The 22,172-nt window shown below is 43.6% G+C and overlaps 1 protein-coding gene across 1 annotated transcript in view; it reads right to left on the bottom strand.

Annotated features, from left to right (window-relative positions):
• ZRANB1 (zinc finger RANBP2-type containing 1) overlaps window positions 1-22,172 on the bottom strand; it is a 1,697,020-nt gene that overhangs the window by 1,043,118 nt on the left and 631,730 nt on the right. The window contains exon 5 of the mRNA XM_044056199.1: window positions 11,631-11,702. Coding sequence (XP_043912134.1) covers window positions 11,631-11,702 — 72 coding nt within the window. The remainder of the gene's footprint in view (window positions 1-11,630; window positions 11,703-22,172) is intronic.

Raw genomic sequence — 22,172 nt, forward strand, 5'->3', positions numbered from 1 at the left:
TCTTGCAGGGTTTCTAGAGTACCACAAACACATTTTTTAAGAACCCTGTGGCAGATCATAAAGTGGTGACTTTAGGCCGTAAGGCAGAAAAAGCTTCCTATTCCAAAAATCCTTTGCCTACAGACAAGAAAAGCAGAGCCTTAGACAGGTTTGGAAAGAAAGTCTACATGTCTGCTACTCTTGCGATGAGGGCTATGAACTACAAGCTTCACTTGGTGAAGTACCAGGAAAACTATTCTTGACCAGATAATACAAACACTGATGGGGAATCAACATAAGGTCTACTCAAAGGAGTTTGTGGATCTATGCAACTCCTGCTCTCAGGTGGCTAAACATCCTCTGCACTGTAGTTATTATGCCTTCAAAGCCTCCAGCAGGGCAGCAGCCACAGGCTCTGTCATTAGACGACATGCCTGGCTGACGAAGCACTCTCCTCCTAAACAAGTCAAATCCATTTTCCTGGATACCTGCTTAGACGAAGGGTTAAGCTATCTTTAAGAAAAAGGAGGATAAAGCCAAGTCCATGCAAACCAGGGTCAAGGACCACCTACAGGTCCAACCCCCTAGATTCAGTTGGAATTATCCTATCAAACAATGGTCATTTCCAGCCCCCCCAGTCTAAGCCTAGACAAGGGAAAGGTGCCAAAGAGAACACCAGTGGCCTAGACCGGGGCAGTCAGACCCCAACTGATCTTTGGGACCACACCGCTGGGGATCAAGCAGGGAACAATCATGACTCTTGCATGACACTCCCTACCCCTAACCACCATCCGATCTCCTCTCTTCCCCATCCTTCCCCCAAGCTAGGGGGAAGGACTGTCACTTTTCTACAAGAACTGGATTCACATTACCACAGATCTATGGGTGCTAAACATCATTCAAAGAGGATTCAAACTCAACTCCAAACAACCGTTTACCTGCTCTGGATTCCGAAACATTCCTCCAAACAAAAAGACAGAGACCTTAATCCAAATAGAGCTTCTGTGCAATCAAGAATCCGTGGAACCTGTACCAAAAACCTTACAAGGAAAAGGTTTTTACTCCAGACTTTTTTTCTAGTTTCCAGAAAAGACGTTGGCCAATTCTAAACAGTCGAGGCTCAACCAATTCTTACAGGTCCAAAAATACAAAATGTTAACTTTACAAAAACTACTGGCCCTGATTACCCCCAATGCCTTTTGGATTACCTTAGATCTAAAAGATGCATACCTCCATATTCCAACCACCAGAATGGTTGAAGACATTAATCTCAGACCACAGAGAAATATCCTGTAATTGACAAAAAAGACAGAGTATGTCCAGTGGAAGAAATGCAGTATATGTTATCTTGGGTGACATAACAAAACATTTTCATCTACAACAGCTGCAAGTCTGACTTTTCTAGTTCAAGTCAAACTTAGCCTGTTAAAAGCAGTGCCTTGTTGAGACAAAAAAGCAGATCCCAAACAAAATGCACCTGTATGACAGTCATTTGCACAAGGATAAAAGTGAACTCCTTAAGTTCTGAGATAAACACATACTGAAGCCATGAAAAAAAATGAGAAGTTATGTACCTACCATAACGTTCCATGTTAGTTGTCTTCTCTCGCCTTCTTTCTTGCTTGATGGGTTCGGAGCCGATCCTCGGCTCCGACTCGGCACTTGCTAAGCTCGAAAGTCACTTTTACCAGCTCGAGGCAGCCCCATATCCCATGATGCAAAGCGGTAAGTACCCAGATCTCATTTGTACCTATAGGGAAAAACACCTAGCACAAAAAACTTTCCACTGAGGAAAGAAAGCAATTAGCCTAAAGGAAGGGCTGTAATGGGAACCAGGTAACTAACTGGTGCCTAAAGAAGCAATCTTCCAAACAAGGGAGATCAAGGTCTGTCCAGGCAAGGGGGTAGGAAGGAGGGTCGCAAGAAAGAAGGCGAGAGAAGACAACTAACATGGAACGTTATGGTAGGTACATAACTTCTCAATGTTAAGTTGTCAATCTCGCCTTCATTCTTGCTTGATGGGACCGCGTCCCTAGCACCTCTATCCTGGGTGGCTCAATGGAACAGACTCTTGAGAACCGCAGAACCAAAACTGGCTCTATCCCTGGAGGCCAAATCCAATATGTAATGAGAAACAAAGGTATGAGGAGTGGCCCAAGTGGCTGCTGCACAAATAGTGTCTAAAGGCAGTCTAGCCTGAAAGGCTGTGGAAGTGGCTAAACTTCTGGTGGAATGCGCTTTTGGTTTTGAGCACAGCTGTTTGCCCCTGAGCTGATAGATTTCGGAGATGGTGGAAGAAAGCCATCTAGATAAGGTCACTTTGGAAACAGGAAGGCCTTTCTTATTTACAGCATAAGAAAGAAAGAGCTGATCGGATTTCCTGAATTGTTTTGTTCTGTCCAAATAATATCTGAGTTGGCGGTGAACATCAAGATAATGTAATTTTTGTTCCGATCTGTTGGAGTAATTAGGGAAAAATACAGGGAGATCAATAGATTGGTTCAAATTAGTTTTCGAAGCCACCTTAGGCAAAAAGGATGGATTAGTTCTCAAGGATACCCTGTCCTTGTGGAAGACCAAATAAGGGGGACGAACAGAGAGAGCATGAAGTTCTGACACTCTCCTGGCTGAGGTAATAGTGACAAGGAAGAGTGTTTTCCATGAAAGAAACTTCAGTGAACATGAAACAGCTGGCTCGAAGGGAGGAAGAATTAAGGATGTCAGCACTAGATTTAGGTCCCATTGAGGAGGAGGACTCCTGACAGGAGGTTTAAGGAGAAAAATCCCTTTTAGAAAGGCTCTACAAAGCCTGTGGGACATAATGTCGTGATCTGCAAACCCGACATGAAAGTTTGAGATAGCAGCCAACTGAACTTTGACCGTGGAAGATGAAGAGCCCGAGTGAAAGATTTCCACTAAAAAATCCAAAACTGCATGAACAGGGGCAGTAAAGGGATCTATATTCTTTGATTTTGCCCAAATTGAGAAGCGTTTCCACTTGCTGGTATAAATCCTTCTAGTAGAGGATTTAAGGGAAGCCACTATGATATCCCTAACCGGGTTAGAGATCATAGGAAGCCTGGCTAAGGAAGGAAGTGGAGCAACCAAGCTGTGAGGTTGAGAGAAGAAATGGACCGATGCAGGTGACCCGATTGGTGGATCAGAAGGTCTGGCACTGGGTCCAGATGCCACGGCTGCACCAATAGGTGACGATGGAGGAACGGAAAACAAATTTGTCGAGGCCAATAGGGGGCAATGAGAATCATATTGGCTCTCAAAACGGTGGCTTTCTGGAGTACTTGTGGAATCAATGGAAAGGGAGGAAAGGCATAAAGAAGTCCCTGGGGCCAATCCTGGGTAAGAGCGTCTCTGGGGGGATGGCCTGGCAGTGGGAAGAGAGAGAAGAAGTCTGGGCATTTGCTGTTTTGGGGAGTAGCAAACAGATCACAACATGGGCGGCCCCATTCTAGAAAAATCTCCTCCACTATAGATTGTTTGAGAGACCACTCGTGAGGCATGAGAATAGCTCTGCTCAATCTGTCCGCTAAAATGTTGGTTTTCCCAGGGATATGCGTTGCTACCAGAAACCGATGAGAGGAGATCGCCCATTGCCAAAGTCGGAGAGCTTCTCGACACAAGGGGTAGGACTTGGTTCCGCCCTGTTTGTTGATATACCATACTACAGACATGTTGTCTGTGTGAACTGCAATTGTTCCCAAGGGAAGAAAGTCGTTGAGGGCTTGCAACGTTAAAAGCACTGCTCTCATCTCTAGGACATTTATGTGCAGGTGGTATTCGAACGGTTGCCACGTCCCATGAACCATCCTGCCCTGATAATGACCCCCCCACCCGATCAGGGAGGCATCCGTACTGACTGTGGCTACCGGGGCCGGGGATACAAAGGGTCTGCCCTGATGAATCTGGGGAGAAGAAATCCACCAGGATAGGTGGTTTTTGCAAGCTTGTGTCACCAGGATTTGGTGACGCATGGGAAGTTGTTGGTAAGACCACTGGGTGAACAACATCCATTGAAGAAGACGCATGTAGAAGCAGGCCAAGGGAAGAAGAGTAATGGCCGCTGCCATGAGGCCCAACACTTTCAGGACCAGTCTGGCTTGCACCTTTTTGCTGGCAAGGATGATCCACACGTGACTTTGGATATCTGAGATTCTTTGGTCTGTGAGGGTTGCTGACATACAAACAGTGTCTAAATTTGCACCTATGAAAGTAATAGACTGGCAGGGCAACAAGGAGGATTTTTCGTAGTTGATCGAAATTCCTGAGTGCAGAGATTTAGGGTGTAATCCCTGTCTTGGAGAAGTTGATGCCTGGTGGTGGCTGAAAGGAGCCAGTCGTCGAGATACGGAAACACCTGGAATCCTTGACATCTCAGGTGAGCCGTGACCACTGCCATACATTTGGTGAACACTCTGGGGGCTGTAGTGAGACCAAAGGGCAGGGCTCTGAATTGAAAATGACTGGACCCCAGCCGAAAGTGGAGAAACCTTCTGGAGCGTCTGTGAATTTTTAAGTGATAGTACGCATCCTGAAGGTCTACTGAGCACATCCAGTTGTCTTTGCCCAGGAAGGGCAAAATTGATTGAAGTGTGACCATTCGAAATCTCGTCTTTTTCACAGACTTGTTGAGTCTGCTTAGGTCCAATATTGGTCTCCAATCTCCGCCTTTTGGGGACCAAAAGAACCTTGAGTAGATTCCGGGCTCTGAATGGTCTGTTGTAACTGGCTGAATGGCCCTTTTGTGTAGAAGCTTTGATACTTCTAACTTTGCGATTTCCCTTAGACCGGGTGGCACATCTGGAAGTGAATTTTTGTGAGTGAAGGGACTTTCCTCGAAAGGAATTTTGTAACCCTCGGATATGATCGACTGTACCCATCTGTCTTGTGAGAGGGAACACCAGGCTTGTGGGTACAGCGATAATCTTCCCCCGACTGCCTCCAAGGATGGACAGTCAGGCAACACCTCAGGGATGCTGGAAGGGCTTGTCAGAGAGACTCTCTGCTTCCCTGGTTTTGTGGACCCCCTCTGCCTCTAGGGCGGCGTCTGTTATTATTACCCCCCCTCTGCCTCTAGGGGTAAACTGACCACGTGTATCCGGCGTGACTCCTTGGGATTTGCGGAACCACATCTTTCCACCCTTCTGTCCTTTGGGGTAAGGTCTAGAAGGGGTGGAAAAACAGACCCCTACGGCAGAAAGAGTCTTGCCATCCTGCTCACACCTGGTCAATGTATCCTTCACTTGAGGACCAAACAAAGTTGACCCATCAAAGGGAGAGTTTGTGAAGGACGCCTTGAAGGGATCTGCAAAATTACAGAGCCGCATCCAGGATTGACGTCTCAGAGCCACTCCTGTACCTGCGGCTCTACTCGCTCCATCTGCTGCATACGAAATCAGCCGCATGGAGGAGTTGGTTATGGAGTTAAGGATTCCTAGCTGAGAAGCAATCTTGTCTTGTGCCCCCGGAGCTGCAGGATCCTGTACTACTTTCACCTAGTTCCTTAAGGATGTCCCTTTGGAGTCTGGTGAAGTGACACAAATAATTCAGCGAACGCATGGCAAAGGTCGCTGAGGAGAACATCCGCTTACCATACCTGTCCATGGTCCTGGAATCCTTGTTAGGAGGATGGACTGGTACGGAAGGATCTGCAAGTTCCTTTTTAGTGGCGGCCGCCACCACCATGGCATCAACAGGGACACCTTTTGTAAGGAATTGCTGTTCGGAAGGGGCTGTAATAAATTTAGAAGGCCTCCTGGGAACTGGCTCTATGGAATCAGGAGAAGCCCAAGCCTTTCGAGCGATTACCTGCATGAGGGGGTCAAAAGGCGGAGACACCCAAGAGGTGGAGGGTCGAGAACCAAACGCCTCTAGGTATCATCATCGGAGGGATTTATGGCGGGCCAGTTTCCCCTCTGTTTCAGGAGTTCTAGGATGTCTGAAAAGGAGACATCCTCAGAGGGGGATCCTGGGGACCCTTCCGACTCATCTAAGTCGGTATCCGAAGTAGTAGACTCAGGGGAGTCCAGGTGCTTCCTCTTACAAGTCCTCTTGCGCGGAGGATCTCCTGACGGATCAGGAGAATCCTCGGAAGAGGGGGTTCCTCCCAGTGGGGAAACCTGAGGCGGTGGATCTCTCGGTCCGGGAGCAAGAGAGCGGGAAGAGATATCAACAGGCACCATAGAGGGAGGAGCTAAAGGAATAGACTTCTGACTGAGCCCAGGGGCCAGCACACTCCTCATCACCTCGGCTCCCTCCCAGGAGATCCGAGAGAACCCGCTCGAAGAAACTGGGACTCCGGGCCCACCGAAGGGAAGGCTCGAGGCAGATGTCGGAGCCGAGCTCACCAAGGCCGAAGCTCCAAGGGGAAGAGCGGGGTCGGACAAGGGTCCGATGCCACTCACCCCCTCGGAGCAGACCAGAGAAGCCCGGCCACCGAATCCCTCCAAGGAAGGTCTCGAGGAGGAGATAAGAGTAGATGCTGAAGGCGCAGAAGGGGGGGGTATCTGGCCCTCAGCCATAGCAGTAACTATTCCCGTAGACTCCAGCTCCAAACTCTGGGATAGAGTCGAAGGAGGAACTTGAAGAGGGTGTGGACTAATAGTCATCTGCTGAGATGGACTATGAAGCATCTGGGCTAGTGCCTGTGATTTTAACAATCTGCTTACCACCCTCTCTAAATCATGGTCTGACAACCTGGAAGACCTAGATGATCGGCTCCGATGGCTCCGCTCCGAAAGAAGAGGTGAGGCCGGAGCCGACAGTATCAGTTCCAAAGAGGGAGACCTGGACCTCTTCCTCGAAGGAACCATCGGAGCCGAAGACTCCACGGATCCAGACGGAGCCGATAACTTTTCGGCACCGAGTGTAGGTCCAGATGTATCGGCTCCAGCCGGAGCCGATACAGGCAAGGAAACAATGGTGTCGGAAGCCTGAGCCACATGGTGGTCGGAGCCAGTCGGAGCCGACACCAAAGTGACAGTAACAGTATCGGCACCGATAGCCATCGGTGCCGAGGATTTAGCCAAGTTAGGATCGGCTCCAGCCGGAGCCGATCTCGACTCCAAAAGAGTCGGAGCCAAAGCCGGAGGCTTAGTAACTGAAGCCTGGACCTTGGTAGTCCTAGGCTTGCCCGGAGCCGATTTGGCCGGGGAGCCCTCCGGTTTAAGGAGACCCCCTTAAAATAAGTTTGTTTCTCCTTTCCTGCAGGACTCTCTGGCTAAAAGAGTGACAAATTGCACAGGAGTCCTGCAGGTGGAGAGGTCCCAGGCAGTATAAACAAGAAGTGTGACCGTCTGTCAGAGACATCTTCTGACAGCACGAGTCACACTTCTTGAAGCCTGAGACCCTCTGTTCTTTAGACATAGTGCTATCCAAACAAACACTACACACACAGTCCCGAATCAGACAAACTAAAGTTAAAGTATGTGAAGTAAAAACTCTCACACACACACACCCTGACAGGGGGTGGGGTGGGATTGAATAAAGGCCTGACTAAAAAGGTCAAGAAGAAAAAAATAAAGTTAGTCAGAAAAAGCCTCACAATTATCTAGGAATGATAGAATTCTATAGAAAAGAGAAATTTTTCTGATTGGGGGCTAAAAGTTTAGTAATAATAAACACTTACCAGGAGCTGGTAAAAGGAGGACCTCATCAGCGAAGCGGCAAACGAGATCTGGGTACTTACCGCCTTGCATCATGGGATATGGGGCTGCCTCGAGCTGGTAAAAGTGACTCTCGAGCTTAGCAAATGCAGAGTCGGAGCCGAGGATCGGCTCCGAACCCATCAAGCAAGAATGAAGGTGAGATTGACAACTTAACATCTCTTGTTATGTATGTGTACCAAGTTACAGTTATGCAATGAGCATGTGAACAAAATACAGAAGGATAAAAATATTCTGGGCAAATCAGGGGTAAAAATATAAATTAAAAAAAGAAAAATGAGGGATGAATGACTTGGGTCTTGGTTGATAAAAAAAATGTTTTTGAAAATGATCACCTAGGAATTTAGAATGGGATTGCTGTTTCCTTAGTTTAACATTTGTATTCTGTCCATTTTGATCCTTGAGAGCCCAATATTTATTAGTTGCAATTTCCAGTTTTAAAAAATAATTTATTACAGCTGTATTCAGTCGCATAGTGTATGTCATATTTCATGCTATTAAATGCAGTCCTGATGTGGTAGTTTCCTCTGTGCAGTGCCCAAATGAGCAGTCATTAGAAGGCCCACTTAGTTGCATCTTCAGATTTTAAGAGAATAAAGACCTTGCAGGATGTTCAGTCTGTTTCCCCACAATATTTAATGATTTCAATGATAAATTATAGCTTTGACTACTTTATGAATACTTCTAATTCATAAATATTTCAAGGCCATTTAGTCTTATGACCATTTTGTGCCTTTTCAGATATCTCCATCAGACAACACATCCTTCCTTCTCAAAGACGATACCAATTAGTCCCAGAGTAAATTTGTTAATACCCATCCAATCAACTAGATTACGTTTAAAGGAAGACTGTGAGCCACAAACCATCTCCAAATGCATCATGGAAGGGACTCTGGAATTTTCTGAAGCACATTTTTCAACCACCTCGCTGATTCCTAGAAAAGGACCTTCGAAGAGTTAAAAAATGTACGCCCACAGCAGGCAGGGTTTTACCACCCTGCTCACACCTGGATAATGTGTCATTAACTTTAAGGCCACATAAAGAACTGCCATCAAAGGGAGCATTGATGAAGGAAGACTTGAAAGGCTCCATCAAATCACACAGGCATATGCAGGCATGTCTCTTAATGGAAATGCCTGAACAAGCTGCCCCTGGGATACCTTCAGCTGCGTGTGAAAAGTCTCATGGACAAATTCGAAATGGACTGTAGGGTAGCCAGCTGTGAGGCAACAGAGCTCTCTGCCTCAGAAGTAATGGTCCCAGAGAGGGATCTGGGGAGTTCTTTAATCAAAGTCCTTTGGAGTCTGGTGAAGTGTGCCAAATAGTTCAGCGATCAAAGCACAAAGGTCACTGAAGCTTATACATGCTTCTCAACTCTGTCCAGCACCTTAAACTCCTGTTAGGAGAATGGACAGAGGAAAGCTGCTCTGCAAGTTGCTTTTTTTGTGGCCACCACTGTGAACATGTTATCAACCAGTACTCCCCTTGTTCCAAAATTCCCTATCCTTGGGTGGTGCCAGAATCCTCTCTGGTCTCTTGGGGGAGCAGCCTGATGGAATCAGGTTTCTTCCATGCCAGTTGACAGATTAAATCAATGATTTCAACGGTGGGCAGAGTCACACAGGAGGTAGAAAGGTCATCCCTAAAGGCTTCCAGGAATACTGACTCCTCTTGGCAAGGTTTGTCAGCTGACCCCTTTGCATGAGGATCTCTAAAACGTCTCCAAATGAGACATCAGGTGGCGATCTTGTGGACCCTTCCCCTCACTGAAATCAGTATCTGCTGTGACAGACTCTTGAAGAGAGCCTAAGTGCCTCCTTTTGCACTTTCTCTTCCTAGGGATTTCTTCAGCAGAATGTTCTGGAGAAGTACAGGAAGAAATCAGTATACACTGACTGGTATCCTGGCGACTTTGAGCAGGCTGTCCCTGTGGAGTAGGAAGTTGAGGCTCAAGATGTAAAGACAACTGGGTCTGGGAAGAAGGAGCTAAGAAAGATGGATGTGCCCTTTCTCTTGGAGCAGAGAACTCTCTCCACTATCTCAAATGCAGAATGCCTCGGGGAGAAAACAAATAACACCTCCGAGAAGACATGCTTCCAAACCACCCACTCTTTCTGACCCAAAGGCAAACAACTCAAAGCAGGGGGGTTGGAGTCGAGCAGTCAAGGGCCAAGGCTTCGAGGGGCAGAGAGGTCACCTAAAATCTCTGAGTTGACTCCTACACCTTAGATCCGGTGCCAACGATATGGCTCCAAGAGTCAACCTGTTGCAATGTGCTCATAGACTGTCCACTCAGAGACGGTATCGGCAGAGAAGATGCAAGGATTGTTGGATCGGACATGGACAGATCTGGGATTCTCAGTTCCAACTGCTCCAAAACCAAAGGTCAGACCACAGAAAAAGACAAAATAGGTGAGGTAATACTAATGGAAGTCTCTGGATCTGATGGGGTAGGAGAAGGGAGAACCCCCATTTGAATATGCATCAAGAGAAATTTCCTTATCATCCTATCCACACCTGCTTCGGTCAAACTTCTGGAGGACTGAGAAGAAGAAGCAATGGACAAAGTCCTGGAGTGGTAATGTCTTTCCAGGAAAGGAGATGAGAAACGTGAAGATATCAGCTACAGAGTCTGAGGAGACCAGATCCAAGGAGAACTATCCTTGTGTTTCTTCGGACCCGAGGGGATCAGATCATACGTCTTAGATTTTCGATCTGAAGAAATCAGATTGGAGGGTTTGGTCCTTGGATCCAAATGAATTGGATCTGACGATTTAGATATTTCTAAAGGTGGCTCCGAGCTCAGAGATGGATGATTTTGGGCCTCCTTATCACCTTTCTTCGTGGTTTGAGCTCCAGATGCCACATCAGAGGATGACACAATGGCATTAAACCTCTTAAAGTTAATTTATTTTTGCAGTCAGTAAGGGCCCCTGGATTAAAGACCTTACATATATTGCATGCAGAGTTTAAATGGGCCAGGCTTAAGCAATACAACTCATGTGCATCTGACAAAAGGATCTTATGGCCACAGGCCTTACATTTTTTTAAAATCCAAAGGTTTTTCAGACATTGCTATGTAAACAGTGAAAGATAAAGGAGTTTAACTTTAAAATAGTTATGAAGTAATACCAGCAATGGCAACTCAAAGTAACTACCTTCAAAGTAGAGAAAAGGGAAAAGAAGGGGAGAAAATACCAACAATGGTATTTAGGAAAAATGCAGTAAAAGGTTTAATAAGGGCAAGAGAGGATTAAGTTAAAAGGATAAGTCTGTTATAATAAGTAAAAAAATTAAGAATATAAGAAGTTATAATATTATGGGCAAGGGAAGACCTCAAGAGCTTTCAGTGTTCCACGAGCTGTAAAACGTGGCAGAGTCAGATCTGAGGGTCGGGCCCGAACCTAACAGTTGAGGAATGAATGAAAATAACATCAGATTGTATGATTGAAACTCCAATGCAAAGAGCAGTCTAAGTTTACTTTCTGCCCTGTTCCCTTAACAGGTTCATAGGTATATATTTGGTTTAATGATCACAAAGGCTTTTTTTAAGCCTAGCCATGCAATGCACATGTATCCAACAAGTCTGGTGCCCTAGAGGTTAGTTTCAGGGATATGTGTAAGATAGGCCATGCATGGTCACACATTTACAGGTTGCCTCTATCCCTTACAGACACAAGTGACAGACAGGGGTGAGATAAATGGTGTTTTACAGTTGTAAACTTCTGCTAGGATCTTTTGACCTTAGTGATTTAAACAACTTGGGGTGTACTAACCCCTCTGCTGCAAAATCTGCTGACACACACTACTTATCAGAGAATTTTCTCCACCTTCTTGAAATATTGAAAATAATTTTTAGAAAATGCTGCCAAAAAAACTGAAAAAGTCAGTAATAATCCTCAACATCATTTCCCACAGAAGAGGAACAGCTTCAGCCTTGTTTAAAAATATAAATTATTAAAAGAACCTACCCTTTTGTACATCTCGGTCTAGTAATTCATCAAACAGCTTCTCCTGCACAGTGGGTGGAAGGTCTTCAATATCTAGAAGACAGAAAAGTGTGACATTTATTAGCTTTCAAAACAATTTTACCTATTTTTGGCCCTTAAAGAGCTTAGCCTTGCAGAAGTGAGACTGAAGTAATTTCAGTGGCATAAAAATGAAATACTTATGGGACAAATTACCAATAAATTATCCTATAGAAGTTTGGTAAATACAGGAAGCCTTCTGTCACAAAAAATGGAAGTAATAGGCCGTAAGGATATTTGCTTACAATGTGCAGGCATGATGCAATTCCAAAAAACCTATACAAATACAAACAAACCAAGCACAACACTAAGAAAAGGACAAATTATGTTAGTTATTCCTGGCTAGCTACTATTCCTTTTACTATATTCATTTTGCAATCTAGCACAGTCTGTTAAAACGCAGGGATAACTTTATAAAGTAAGACTCTTATCTACTTACCACAGGAATATATTGTGTGAAGCAAACACAATCTAGTGCCACAAGAACTGCAGTGATACTCGTACATAGCCTAAAGTGCACAGTAATAAAGCAAAGGCAAACGTTTTCTACAAAGATTTTTCGATACAAGTACACACACACATTTTAAACCTTTAAAAAAAACTAAGGATGAAAGAAATTATCAACATTGTGGAAACTAAAACATTATTTACCAAAACACACAATAAATCGCAAATGTGCTTTTTAATTTGCTAGAAACAATATTTTTTAAAATATCTAATTATGCCATTTAAAACTCCAACATAAATTCCCATACATTAACACAAAAAAACAGAAACCATAATAAGAATTTACATTACTGTCTTGCAGCATACAGGTTTTCTTTTTCAGAATTTTCATTCACTCCAACATTACACAAGTTGCTCAATTCATAGGTTCGTGGGTAAGTACTAGGCTAGCTGCCCTTACAGGCCATTTTAAGCCAAGCCAATTTCCCTTTTTATGCTTGAATCGATTCTCAGTTAGAGCGTCTTCTGTGTGGCGACATGCGTGAATGGGCGTTCCTTCGTTGAAGGTTGTGCGTTAGGCCCGGCAAGCCAGCACGTAAAAATCTACTGCTAATCATGAGCGGACCGGAGTTCCGCTGTGTCGACCCCTAACCGGGAAAAGCCAAAAGACACAACATGCTTGAATCCATCTATTTCATTTAGTTAGAGATTAGCCACACCCATCCCAAGGCCAATAACTCTACACCACCCCAAATGATAACTGAGATAATTTAATATGCCTTTCCAAAAACTTCAATCTTCCTCCTGAGAATTATTCTGCCATACACTGTTGCTATTTCTATGAAATCTGCTCCTTCCTTTTTCTAAATATTCTAACTCAGTTTTCTTATTGTTTTATTTTTTAAACTTAAATAAAACTAGTTTTATTGTTTAAACTTAAACAATATTCAAATAAAGAAACTTGTCTCCTGCTACAATAAACAGCTAAATTTGTCACCAACCTCCCTCAGAGGGCCCACCACTGTCATAGCTTAAAGCAATTAAACTGGCTTGAACTGCACAACTACCTAACTTATTCACAACTTACTGCAGCCCACAAACCTATTCATCACCCAATGAAATGCCCTGCACTACAAAACATATTACTGCCCAGCAAGGGCCTCCACTCAAGTAAATTTGTTCTACTCAAAAACAAGTCAAATAATGTTGAAGGAGACTTGCTCTATTCCCAGTACTTTGCTAAACTCTGGGATAGTATCCATTCCCCACACAAATAAAACTCTCCAACTCAATAGTTTTAAACTACTGCTTAAACATCTTAACCAGTCCTGGTCCTGCACATGCTCATCATCAGGTTAAGAATTTGTACGTCACCACACAATCCTCTCCAAATGCTCTCTTTAAACAGAATACTCTCAAGCTCTCACTGAAATGACAAAACAATTTTTATAACCAAACTGCTGCCTGTACAATCCACCAAGCTGCACTTGGGCTTTTCCTAAATGTAACTAATGTATGTGTTTAAATATAAACAGAAATGTAACTACTCTGTGTTTAACTGCAACCATACCTCCCAACTGTCCTGAATTCCTCAGTTTTTACCGAGTTTTGGGGTCCAAATAATGGGGTGCCACGATTCCCAAGTGGCACCCCTTCATTTCCGAATTTTTTTCTTGATTTTTTTTATTTTTGCGCTTTGTTTTTTTATTTTTCGTGCTTTAGCTGACGTCATCTCGTACACAATGACGTCTGCTCACCAGGGCTACCAGCCTGTCCAAATTCAGCTTGCGGCGCACATATTTCCAGGTTTCCGGCTGGTTCAAATGCTTTGCGAGCGGGAACGAACCAGCCGGAAAGGATTTATTTAGAAGGGCTCGTCCAGCTATTTGATTTATTTAGAAGGCTCCAGCTGGAAAGGATTTGCCTGGCTATTTGATTTTCGCCTGGGAACAGATGAAGGCTCGAACGGATGTTTTGCTGCTCGAGGCAAGGATTTATTTGAAGGCTCATCGCACAGAAAGGATTTATCGCTCAGCTCAGAAGTAAGCAAGCTACAGGAAGGATTTATCACTCGGCATTAAGGTGAAACAGTGTGTGTGTGTACTACATAGAAATATGGGTCTGTTAAAGTTGATCAAACTGTTTTGTCAGTAGCTTCCCTGCTTAAACTGTATGGTCAAAAGGTGTGTGAGTTACCTAATGTGAAGTGGATTATCTTATATATATAGATAGGTATTTATATCTATATATAGATGTTTGTGTGGGTCTGGGAAAGTTGATCAAACTGTTTTGTCAGTAGCTTCCCTGCTTAAACTGCATGGTCAAAAGGTGTGTGAGTTAGCCTAATGTGAAGTGGATTATCTTATATATATAGATAGGTATTTATATCTATATATTGATGTTTGTGTGGGTCTGGGAAAATTAATCAAACTGTTTTGTCAGTAGCTTCCCTGCTTAAACTGTATGGTCAAAAGGTGTGTGAGTTAGCCTAATGTGAAGTGGATTATCTTATATATATATATATATATATATATATATATATATATATATATATATATATATATATATATATATACATACATATATATATATTTTGATGTTTGTGTTTTATATATATATATATATATATATATATATATATATATATATATATATATATATATATATATATAAATATATATTGATGTTTGTGTGTGTATTAGAGACAGAAAGCTGCACAGAGTACCTATACTTAGAAGCAGCTGTACAAAGAGCACTAGCGGTGGGATAACTTCCTGACTGAATTCCAGACAACCTGATATCAGTGTCTATGATTTTCAGCTAACTACCGGAGGTTTCCTCACTCTCACTGTCTCCCACTCTTGAACTGCTGCGTTACACCTGTTCTGTTTAATACATCCGTTTTATTATTGTATCAATGATTTACAACAGGTTTCATTCATCTGCTTTATACAGTACTAAGAAAATGATGCTCAGAGTTAGTTACCTTTATAGTTGTGATTTGCATGTCTGGTTAAGCTCAGACTGTGCATGCCCATTTTATAATGACTGTTGCTTTTTAGTGGCTACAGAGTAAAAAGATTCATTTGATTAATTTGTAAACTGCTGAAAGTAGATAGCCTTTTTTTTATAAATAGCATTATCCTCAGTTTCAGTACCCCTTCCTGCTTCTGGTTTACATCTCATACTGCCACACCAAACTCATGACTTGCTGAAGTGCACATGCCAAGTCTGTTTTCATTGCGAGACAGTATTGCTTTATTTAGCAGATACCTATTCATGTTTGTGCATTGTGCCATAAAATGCAAAAATCAAATCCAAATAATCATTGTAGAAGTAAAGAAGTATGCATGCACACAATAGTGTTTATGGTAAATGAGACATTGGAATGGCTGCGGGGGGACTCTGGTGCCATACAGTTCTTTGGTTTGTGTTTGAAAGCTGATATACCACAATTCCACCGGAGTGGGCGTGGTTACATAATTATGTATGCAAAGTTTATGTTAATCAGCGTACAGATTTGTACCTATTTTTCATGGGCCTTGTCCAGATTTTTGATGTTTCCAGGTTGAGAGGTATGACTGCAACTGTGCATAATGCAATATAAACAAACGGAGCTTTTTCTCCCTGGGCCTCCACTGAAAATGGGCATTAGCAAGTCAGGCTTTCCCAGTAAACCAAGACAAATAAATAATCGCCGTTATGATATTTAAATTGTCTGCTATTTTCCCTATAATACCACATTTTCATTTTCGAGTAACTGCTCCTTTGGTAGCCAATGACATTAAACTTAGTAAGGGAATCATTTCTTTAGTTACTGTTTGTCAAAAAAATCGGCAGGGTATTTTTTAAATTTGCCAACTCATTACACTTTGAAAAACCTGTCTTCAAATAATTCTCTTTCCCACTGCATCTTCAGTACTTGCTACCTACCTGAAAAAATCCTCAGGAGTATTTGGGTATAAAATACATGTGCAACCACCACCATGCAAAAATCGTATACCTTCAGGACTTTGTTGCACATCTGGGAGCCCTACAATTTTTTTCCCATTGTTCCTTTGTAAACTCCTTTGTATACTCTTTTACCAATCTTTTTGAACTTCCTTTGATTGATCCCAACAGTTATCATGCAATATTTACATAGACATCAGTGTAATTTTCCCTTTAAAACAGCATCTCCCGTTCTAGACTAAACCAGAAACTCTACCACAACTGATCTTTATTTTAACACTCCCCTACCCCTTTACATGCAAATCCTTGAGAGGCATCAATCCCGGTCAGGGAAGACTATCCATAATCTGTAGTCTAAACTCCTGCTTAGCTTCATCCTACTGTAGTCTTCCCTTTAGAGTCACCTGTTCGCAATACCTTTGCCCACTTCCTCCAACTAATTACTGTCCCCTCTTGCCTATTTTATATAAGCATACTTTCAAACATCTCATTTGGCAACATCTCCTTTCTCCATTCCTGGACTGGCTTAGTTCTAGAATACTTCCTGCTATTTTATAAATGCAGCATTCAGTATGGCTATTATTCTCCTTAAAATCCTACTCTCGATCTCAAAAACTACCTCCCCCGTTTCATCACTGCCCTTTTCTAACTTGATTTACAACGTTCTACTTATATTATTTACAGGAACTGTGATGTTCGTATAATATCCCACTGGACTGCCAACAATAACATGATGTCCCCAACTATCCTGGGTCAGTAACTAAGGAACTTCAATCCTCACTACTGCTCCAATGTGAGACTTTCACTTAAACAGGAGTAATATTTCACAATTTTCCCCTAAGGGCACAACAGAAACATGGTCTATAACCTGGGACTTGACTGTATATTTCTGTCCACCCCAATGTAACTCTATTACACACTTCAGAGCAATGTGTCCCAGTTTAAGACCTCTGATACACTTGCACTTAAATAAATTTCATATATCCAAACACTTCTGGGAAAGCATGACACAGATTTCCAGCTGTGCCCCTTCCCCAAAATATGGTAACATGCTGCCACCAATCAGACAGCCTACATGCCCTATTAAAGGGGTGTCCAATTATGAAAATTAGACATTAAAACAAATGACATCAAATGACCTAAATAGCCAGGCTTTCGGAGTGGCCCAAGTTATCAAAGCAGGTATAAGCACTCTCAAATCACTACGAAAGCACTGACTGACCAGCCACAATGTAAGTTAATAAAATGTTTAATAATGAGCAAAATGATTAAAAATATAAAACAGTAATTTCCAATAAGCAAACAGAACTCCATCACCAGGAAAATGAAATCAATTCTAAAGGATAGAAATCCAACATTTAGAAAAACTCTTAACTGATTAGCTGTGATTTTCCTATCCGACTAAAGAAAGTACAGTTTTGTACCTACCATAAATGTAGATGTCCGATAGGTATGCATCTGCAGTCATCACATATGGGTTGTTCTGCCTCAGGCAGCCTTTCGGTCGGCTGGATTCCAAAGTCTGGGTCCGGCGTCGGCTGAAGTCGCCCCTTCCCCGTCAGAGCACTGGGGTATAAAAGCGTCAGCCGACGCCATCTTCCTCAGTTTTTCTTGCCCCAGATGCCAGGTGCCCTCTAAGGAAGGCTAAATTTGGAGAAATGCAATAAATTCCAAACATGCAGTAAAATATATATACATATATAAAAACAAATACACCATAATAGATAACCCCAGCTAGCTATGAGAGAGGAATGTACCCAAGAAATACCACAGAGGGGAAGGAGGGAGGGTAAACCTGACTGCAGATGCATACCTATCGGACATCTACATTTATGGTGGGTACAAAATTGTACTATGTCCTTCAAGGATGCATCTGCAGTCATCACATATGGGTAGAATACCATAGCCAATCTGGGGGTGGAGGATCTATGTAAAGGATGGTGTAGCTAAAATGCCCTGCAGGACTGCCGTAGCAAAGCCTGCTCTGGATCTGGAATATAAAGGTAAGTTGTAATGCTTGGAAAATGTATGCACGGAGCTCCATGTAGCAGCTTCTAAAATGTCCTTGGTAGCTCCCCTCTTAAGAAGGCTGTGGAGGTGGCTGTGGCTCTGGTCGAATGAGGTCTAATGTTAGCTGGCACAGTTTTTCCATGAAAGGAGTAACAGAAATGAATGCAATTCCCTATCCATTTTGAAACTGTCTGTTTTGAAATTGCTTTTCCTTGTGCACCAGCAGCATATGCTACAAACAACTGGTCAGTTTTTCTGTAATTTTTAGTTCTGTCCAAGTAGTAGCGCAACTGTCTGTGTATGTCCAGGGTGTGCAAAAGCTTTTCCCCTTTGTTTTGTGGATTTGGAAAGAAGGTAGGCAGGTGAATAGAGCTTGGTTTAATGAGACTCTAGATACCACCTTTGGCATAAATGAAGGATTGGTTCTCAATGAAACTCTGTCTTGATGAAAAATAAGAAATGGCTGTACTGCCATGAGGGCCTGTAACTCAGATACTCTTCTTGCTGAGGTTATGGCCAGAAGGAAGGCAGTCTTCCAAGAGAGGAACTGTAGTTCTGCAGATGCTGCTGGTTCAAAGGGAGGCAGTGTTAGTTTTTCCAACACGAAGTTAAGGTCCCAAGTAGGCAGTGGTGGTTTCCTTGGAGGATTGATGTTTTTAATTCCTCTTAGAAACTGTCTTAGCAGAGGATGAGAGAAGACAGGTGGATCAGTATTGTACTCTGCTGAAATTGCTGAAGCATGAGTCTTAATGGAAGAGTAAGACAGGCCATTGTGGAGCATTTCTGCCAAATATCCAGGATATGTGCCATGTTCATAACTGTTGCATCTAGGCCCTTTGAGGCGCTCCAGGTGTGAAATCTTTTCCATTTTGCTGAGTATGCCTTTCTTGTGGAAGGCCTGCGAGCTTCCATGATGATATCCTTCACTCTCTTGGATAGCTTATCCTGGTGATGAGTCAAGGTATTTTCCAGGCAGCTAGTTGTAATGTTTTCAGGTTGGAATGCAGAGTTTTGTAATTGTGCTGTGTCAGGAGAAGTGGCCATTGTGGCAGAAGCCATGGTTTTGTCTGTGACATGCTCTTTAAGCAATGGGTACCAGTGCTGTCTTGGCCAGTCCGGAGCTATCAGAATCACTCTTGGCTGCTCTGTCCTGATCTTCAGTAAGACCTTGGTCATTAATGGAAGAGGTGGGAATGCATACACTGTTACAGTTCTCCAGCTGAAGGAGGGAGCGTCCACTTTCCATGCTTGTGGGTGGTATGTCCTTGAGCAGAAATTCTCCAGCTGATGATTGTGTGGGGAGGCAAAGAGGTCTATGTCCAGTCTCCCCCATGATTGTGTTATCTGAAGGAAGATGTCTGGGTGCAGCATCCATTCGTGTGCATCCATGATGTTCCTGCTTAAGCTGTCCGCCAGTATATTGTCCTTTCCTGGTACAAACTGGGATTGCAGTTGTATATTGAGAGTCAAGGAAAGTTCCCATAGATTCATTGCCAGTCTGCAAAGAGGATAGGAATGGGTGCCTCCCTGCTTGTTTATGTACCACATAACTGTAGTGTTGCCTGTCCTTATTAGCAGGTGGCCTTGATGTAGAAATAACTTGAAGGCCTCGATTGCATGTATCACTGCCAGCATTTCCTTTTGGTTTATGTGCATGCGTAGCTCTTTTTGTGACCATAGCCCTTGAATGCATCTTCCCTCCATGTGCGCTCCCCATCTGTGGTCTGAAGCGTCCGTTGTAATGGTTTGGCTGGCTATTGGTTTGCTGAAGGGCAAACCCCTGTTTGACTGGCTTGCTTGAGCCCACCACAGAAATTCCCTTTGAAGGCATGGGATGAGTGATATCAAAGTTTCCAAGCTGTGACTGTGCCGAGTCCATAAACTCCTTAGGTACCATTGGAGTTTCCTCATATGTAGCCTTGCTTGAGGAATCAGAAGAATGCAAGAAGCCATGTAACCCAGGGCCTGCAGGATTTTCCTTGCAGTCAGCTGAGTTTGTCTTGACAGGTTTTTGAAGTAATCCGGTAGTTGGTTTTGTTTTTCTTCTGTGAGGAAAGCCATTTGGGTGGTTGTGTCTAGATCCGCACCCAGAAAGGTTATTCTTTGGGATGGTACCAGTCTTGACTTGTGAATGTTGACTGTATATCCCAAGGCCTGAAGAAGATAGATGGCATAATTCAAGTGTTTTACCAAAATTTGTTTGCTGTCAGCTTGTATAAGGCAGTCGTCCAGGTACGGGTATATTCGCATCCCCTGAAGTCTGCAGTGTGCAATTACTGATGCCAGGCATTTCGTGAATACTCTGGGCGCAGTAGATAAGCCAAAGGGCAATGCTGAGAATTGATAATGCTCTGAACCTGCAAGAAATCTGAGGTGTCTTCTGCAGCTTTGTCTGATAGGGGCATGCAGGTATGCCTCCTTGAGGTCCAGAGTTACCAGCCAAGACCCCTTGCCCAGCATGGGAAGGATCTGCTGTAGAGTCAGCATTTTGAATTTTGGCACAATGAGATAAGTATTTAGAGCGGACAAGTCGAGAATAGGCCTCCATTGCTTTTCTTTTCTTGGAACAAGGAAGAATCTGGAATAAAATCCTTGGCCTTGTTCTGCAAGAGGAACCTTTTCTATTGCTTTCATTTTCATTGAGTTGGAGATTTGTTTCAAAGCCTCTGCCCTTTGATTTGGTGGCAGGTCTGGCATACCTTTTCTTTTCGGTAATGTGTGGAAATGGAACCTATATCCTTTGTCTATTATTTGTAGTGTCCATTTGTCCCTTGTAATAATGTGCCAATTTTCTGAAAATAAGAAAAGCTTTCCGCCCAAAGGTGCTTCCAATTGAGCCCTGGATGGCGGTGTCAAAGTAAAGTCATTGAGTCTGTCCTTGTGCAGCAGTTGTAGGCCCTGCACTACCTCTCTGGTTGGGAGGCTGCCATTGACGTCCTCTGTAGGAGCCTCTAGCTTGGCCTCTACCTCTGGCACGCCTGTTCTTGCCTCTCTGAAATCTGTCTGTGTCTGGAAAGGACCAGTTCTTGGAAGGCCAATTTCTGCTGAATCTTGGTGGTTGGACTTGCATAAAATCTTTGACTGTTTGTACAGATTTTGCCTTTTCTTCAAATTTCTTTAAGACCTCCTGAGCAGTGGAGCCAAATAACTTTTGCTTTTCCAGTGGAGCATCCAGAAGCTTTGCTTTAACATGGTCTGGCAGAGATTGTTCCTTCAGCCAAGCATGCCTACGTATGACTGCACCTGTCATAACTGACCTACATGAAGCTTCCAATGCATCATAACCACACTGCAAGAAATGGTTGCTAACCTGTTGAGAGTTATGTACCAGATCCAGAAGTGATTTGCGATCTAGGGGTTCAGGTGAAGACAGCTTTTTATGCAATTCATCTAACAAATATTCTTGGTACTGTATCATATGAAATTGACAGTTTAAAGCCCTCATAGAAAGGGTGGCAGAAGTATACACTTTTTTACCCCAACGCTCTAAAGCCCTGGACTCCCTTTCAGAGGGGAGTGGATTTTTTGTAGTGACAGCTGCAACCCCTTTAGGGCCCTGGGAAATAGTTTCTGGATCAGCAGAGTGGGCCTTGTAAAGGAAAAGATGTGTTTCCGGGACCCTGTAGTACCCATCGGGTTTGGCAGGAGCCGGAGGGAGAGTGTCAGGGGTTGTGCTAGATTCAGAGTCCACATCATCAATGACATTCAAAACAGGGGGAATAGCCAAAGGTCTATGCTGAGGCAAATGCAAGAAGGTCCTTAATCTCTTCCTGGAATCAGAGAATTCCTGGCCCTGCCATTGGAAATGCTCCCTCATAGTGTGCAGAGTTTCCCCAAAAGACAGTTCTTCAGGAGGGGAGGCCGAAGGGATAGATTCCTCTGCATCTGAATCCTCGTAGGCCGAAAAAGCCTCCTCCTGGTAGTCCGAGAGGGCAGAGCCATCAGAGGCCTCATCTGAGGAGAGGGGATCAGAGGGCTCAACCCTGGGCCTTTTTTCTGTAGGAGGTTGAGATCCCCTGTCCGGATGAGGCTAAGAGCCCCTAATTAATGAAATAAGGTCCTCTGCTAGACTAAGGA

The sequence above is a fragment of the Protopterus annectens genome, chromosome 14.part0, assembly GCF_019279795.1.
Source record: "Protopterus annectens isolate FY-2018-M chromosome 14.part0, PAN1.0, whole genome shotgun sequence".
In the NCBI taxonomy this organism is placed as follows: domain Eukaryota; kingdom Metazoa; phylum Chordata; order Ceratodontiformes; family Protopteridae; genus Protopterus; species Protopterus annectens.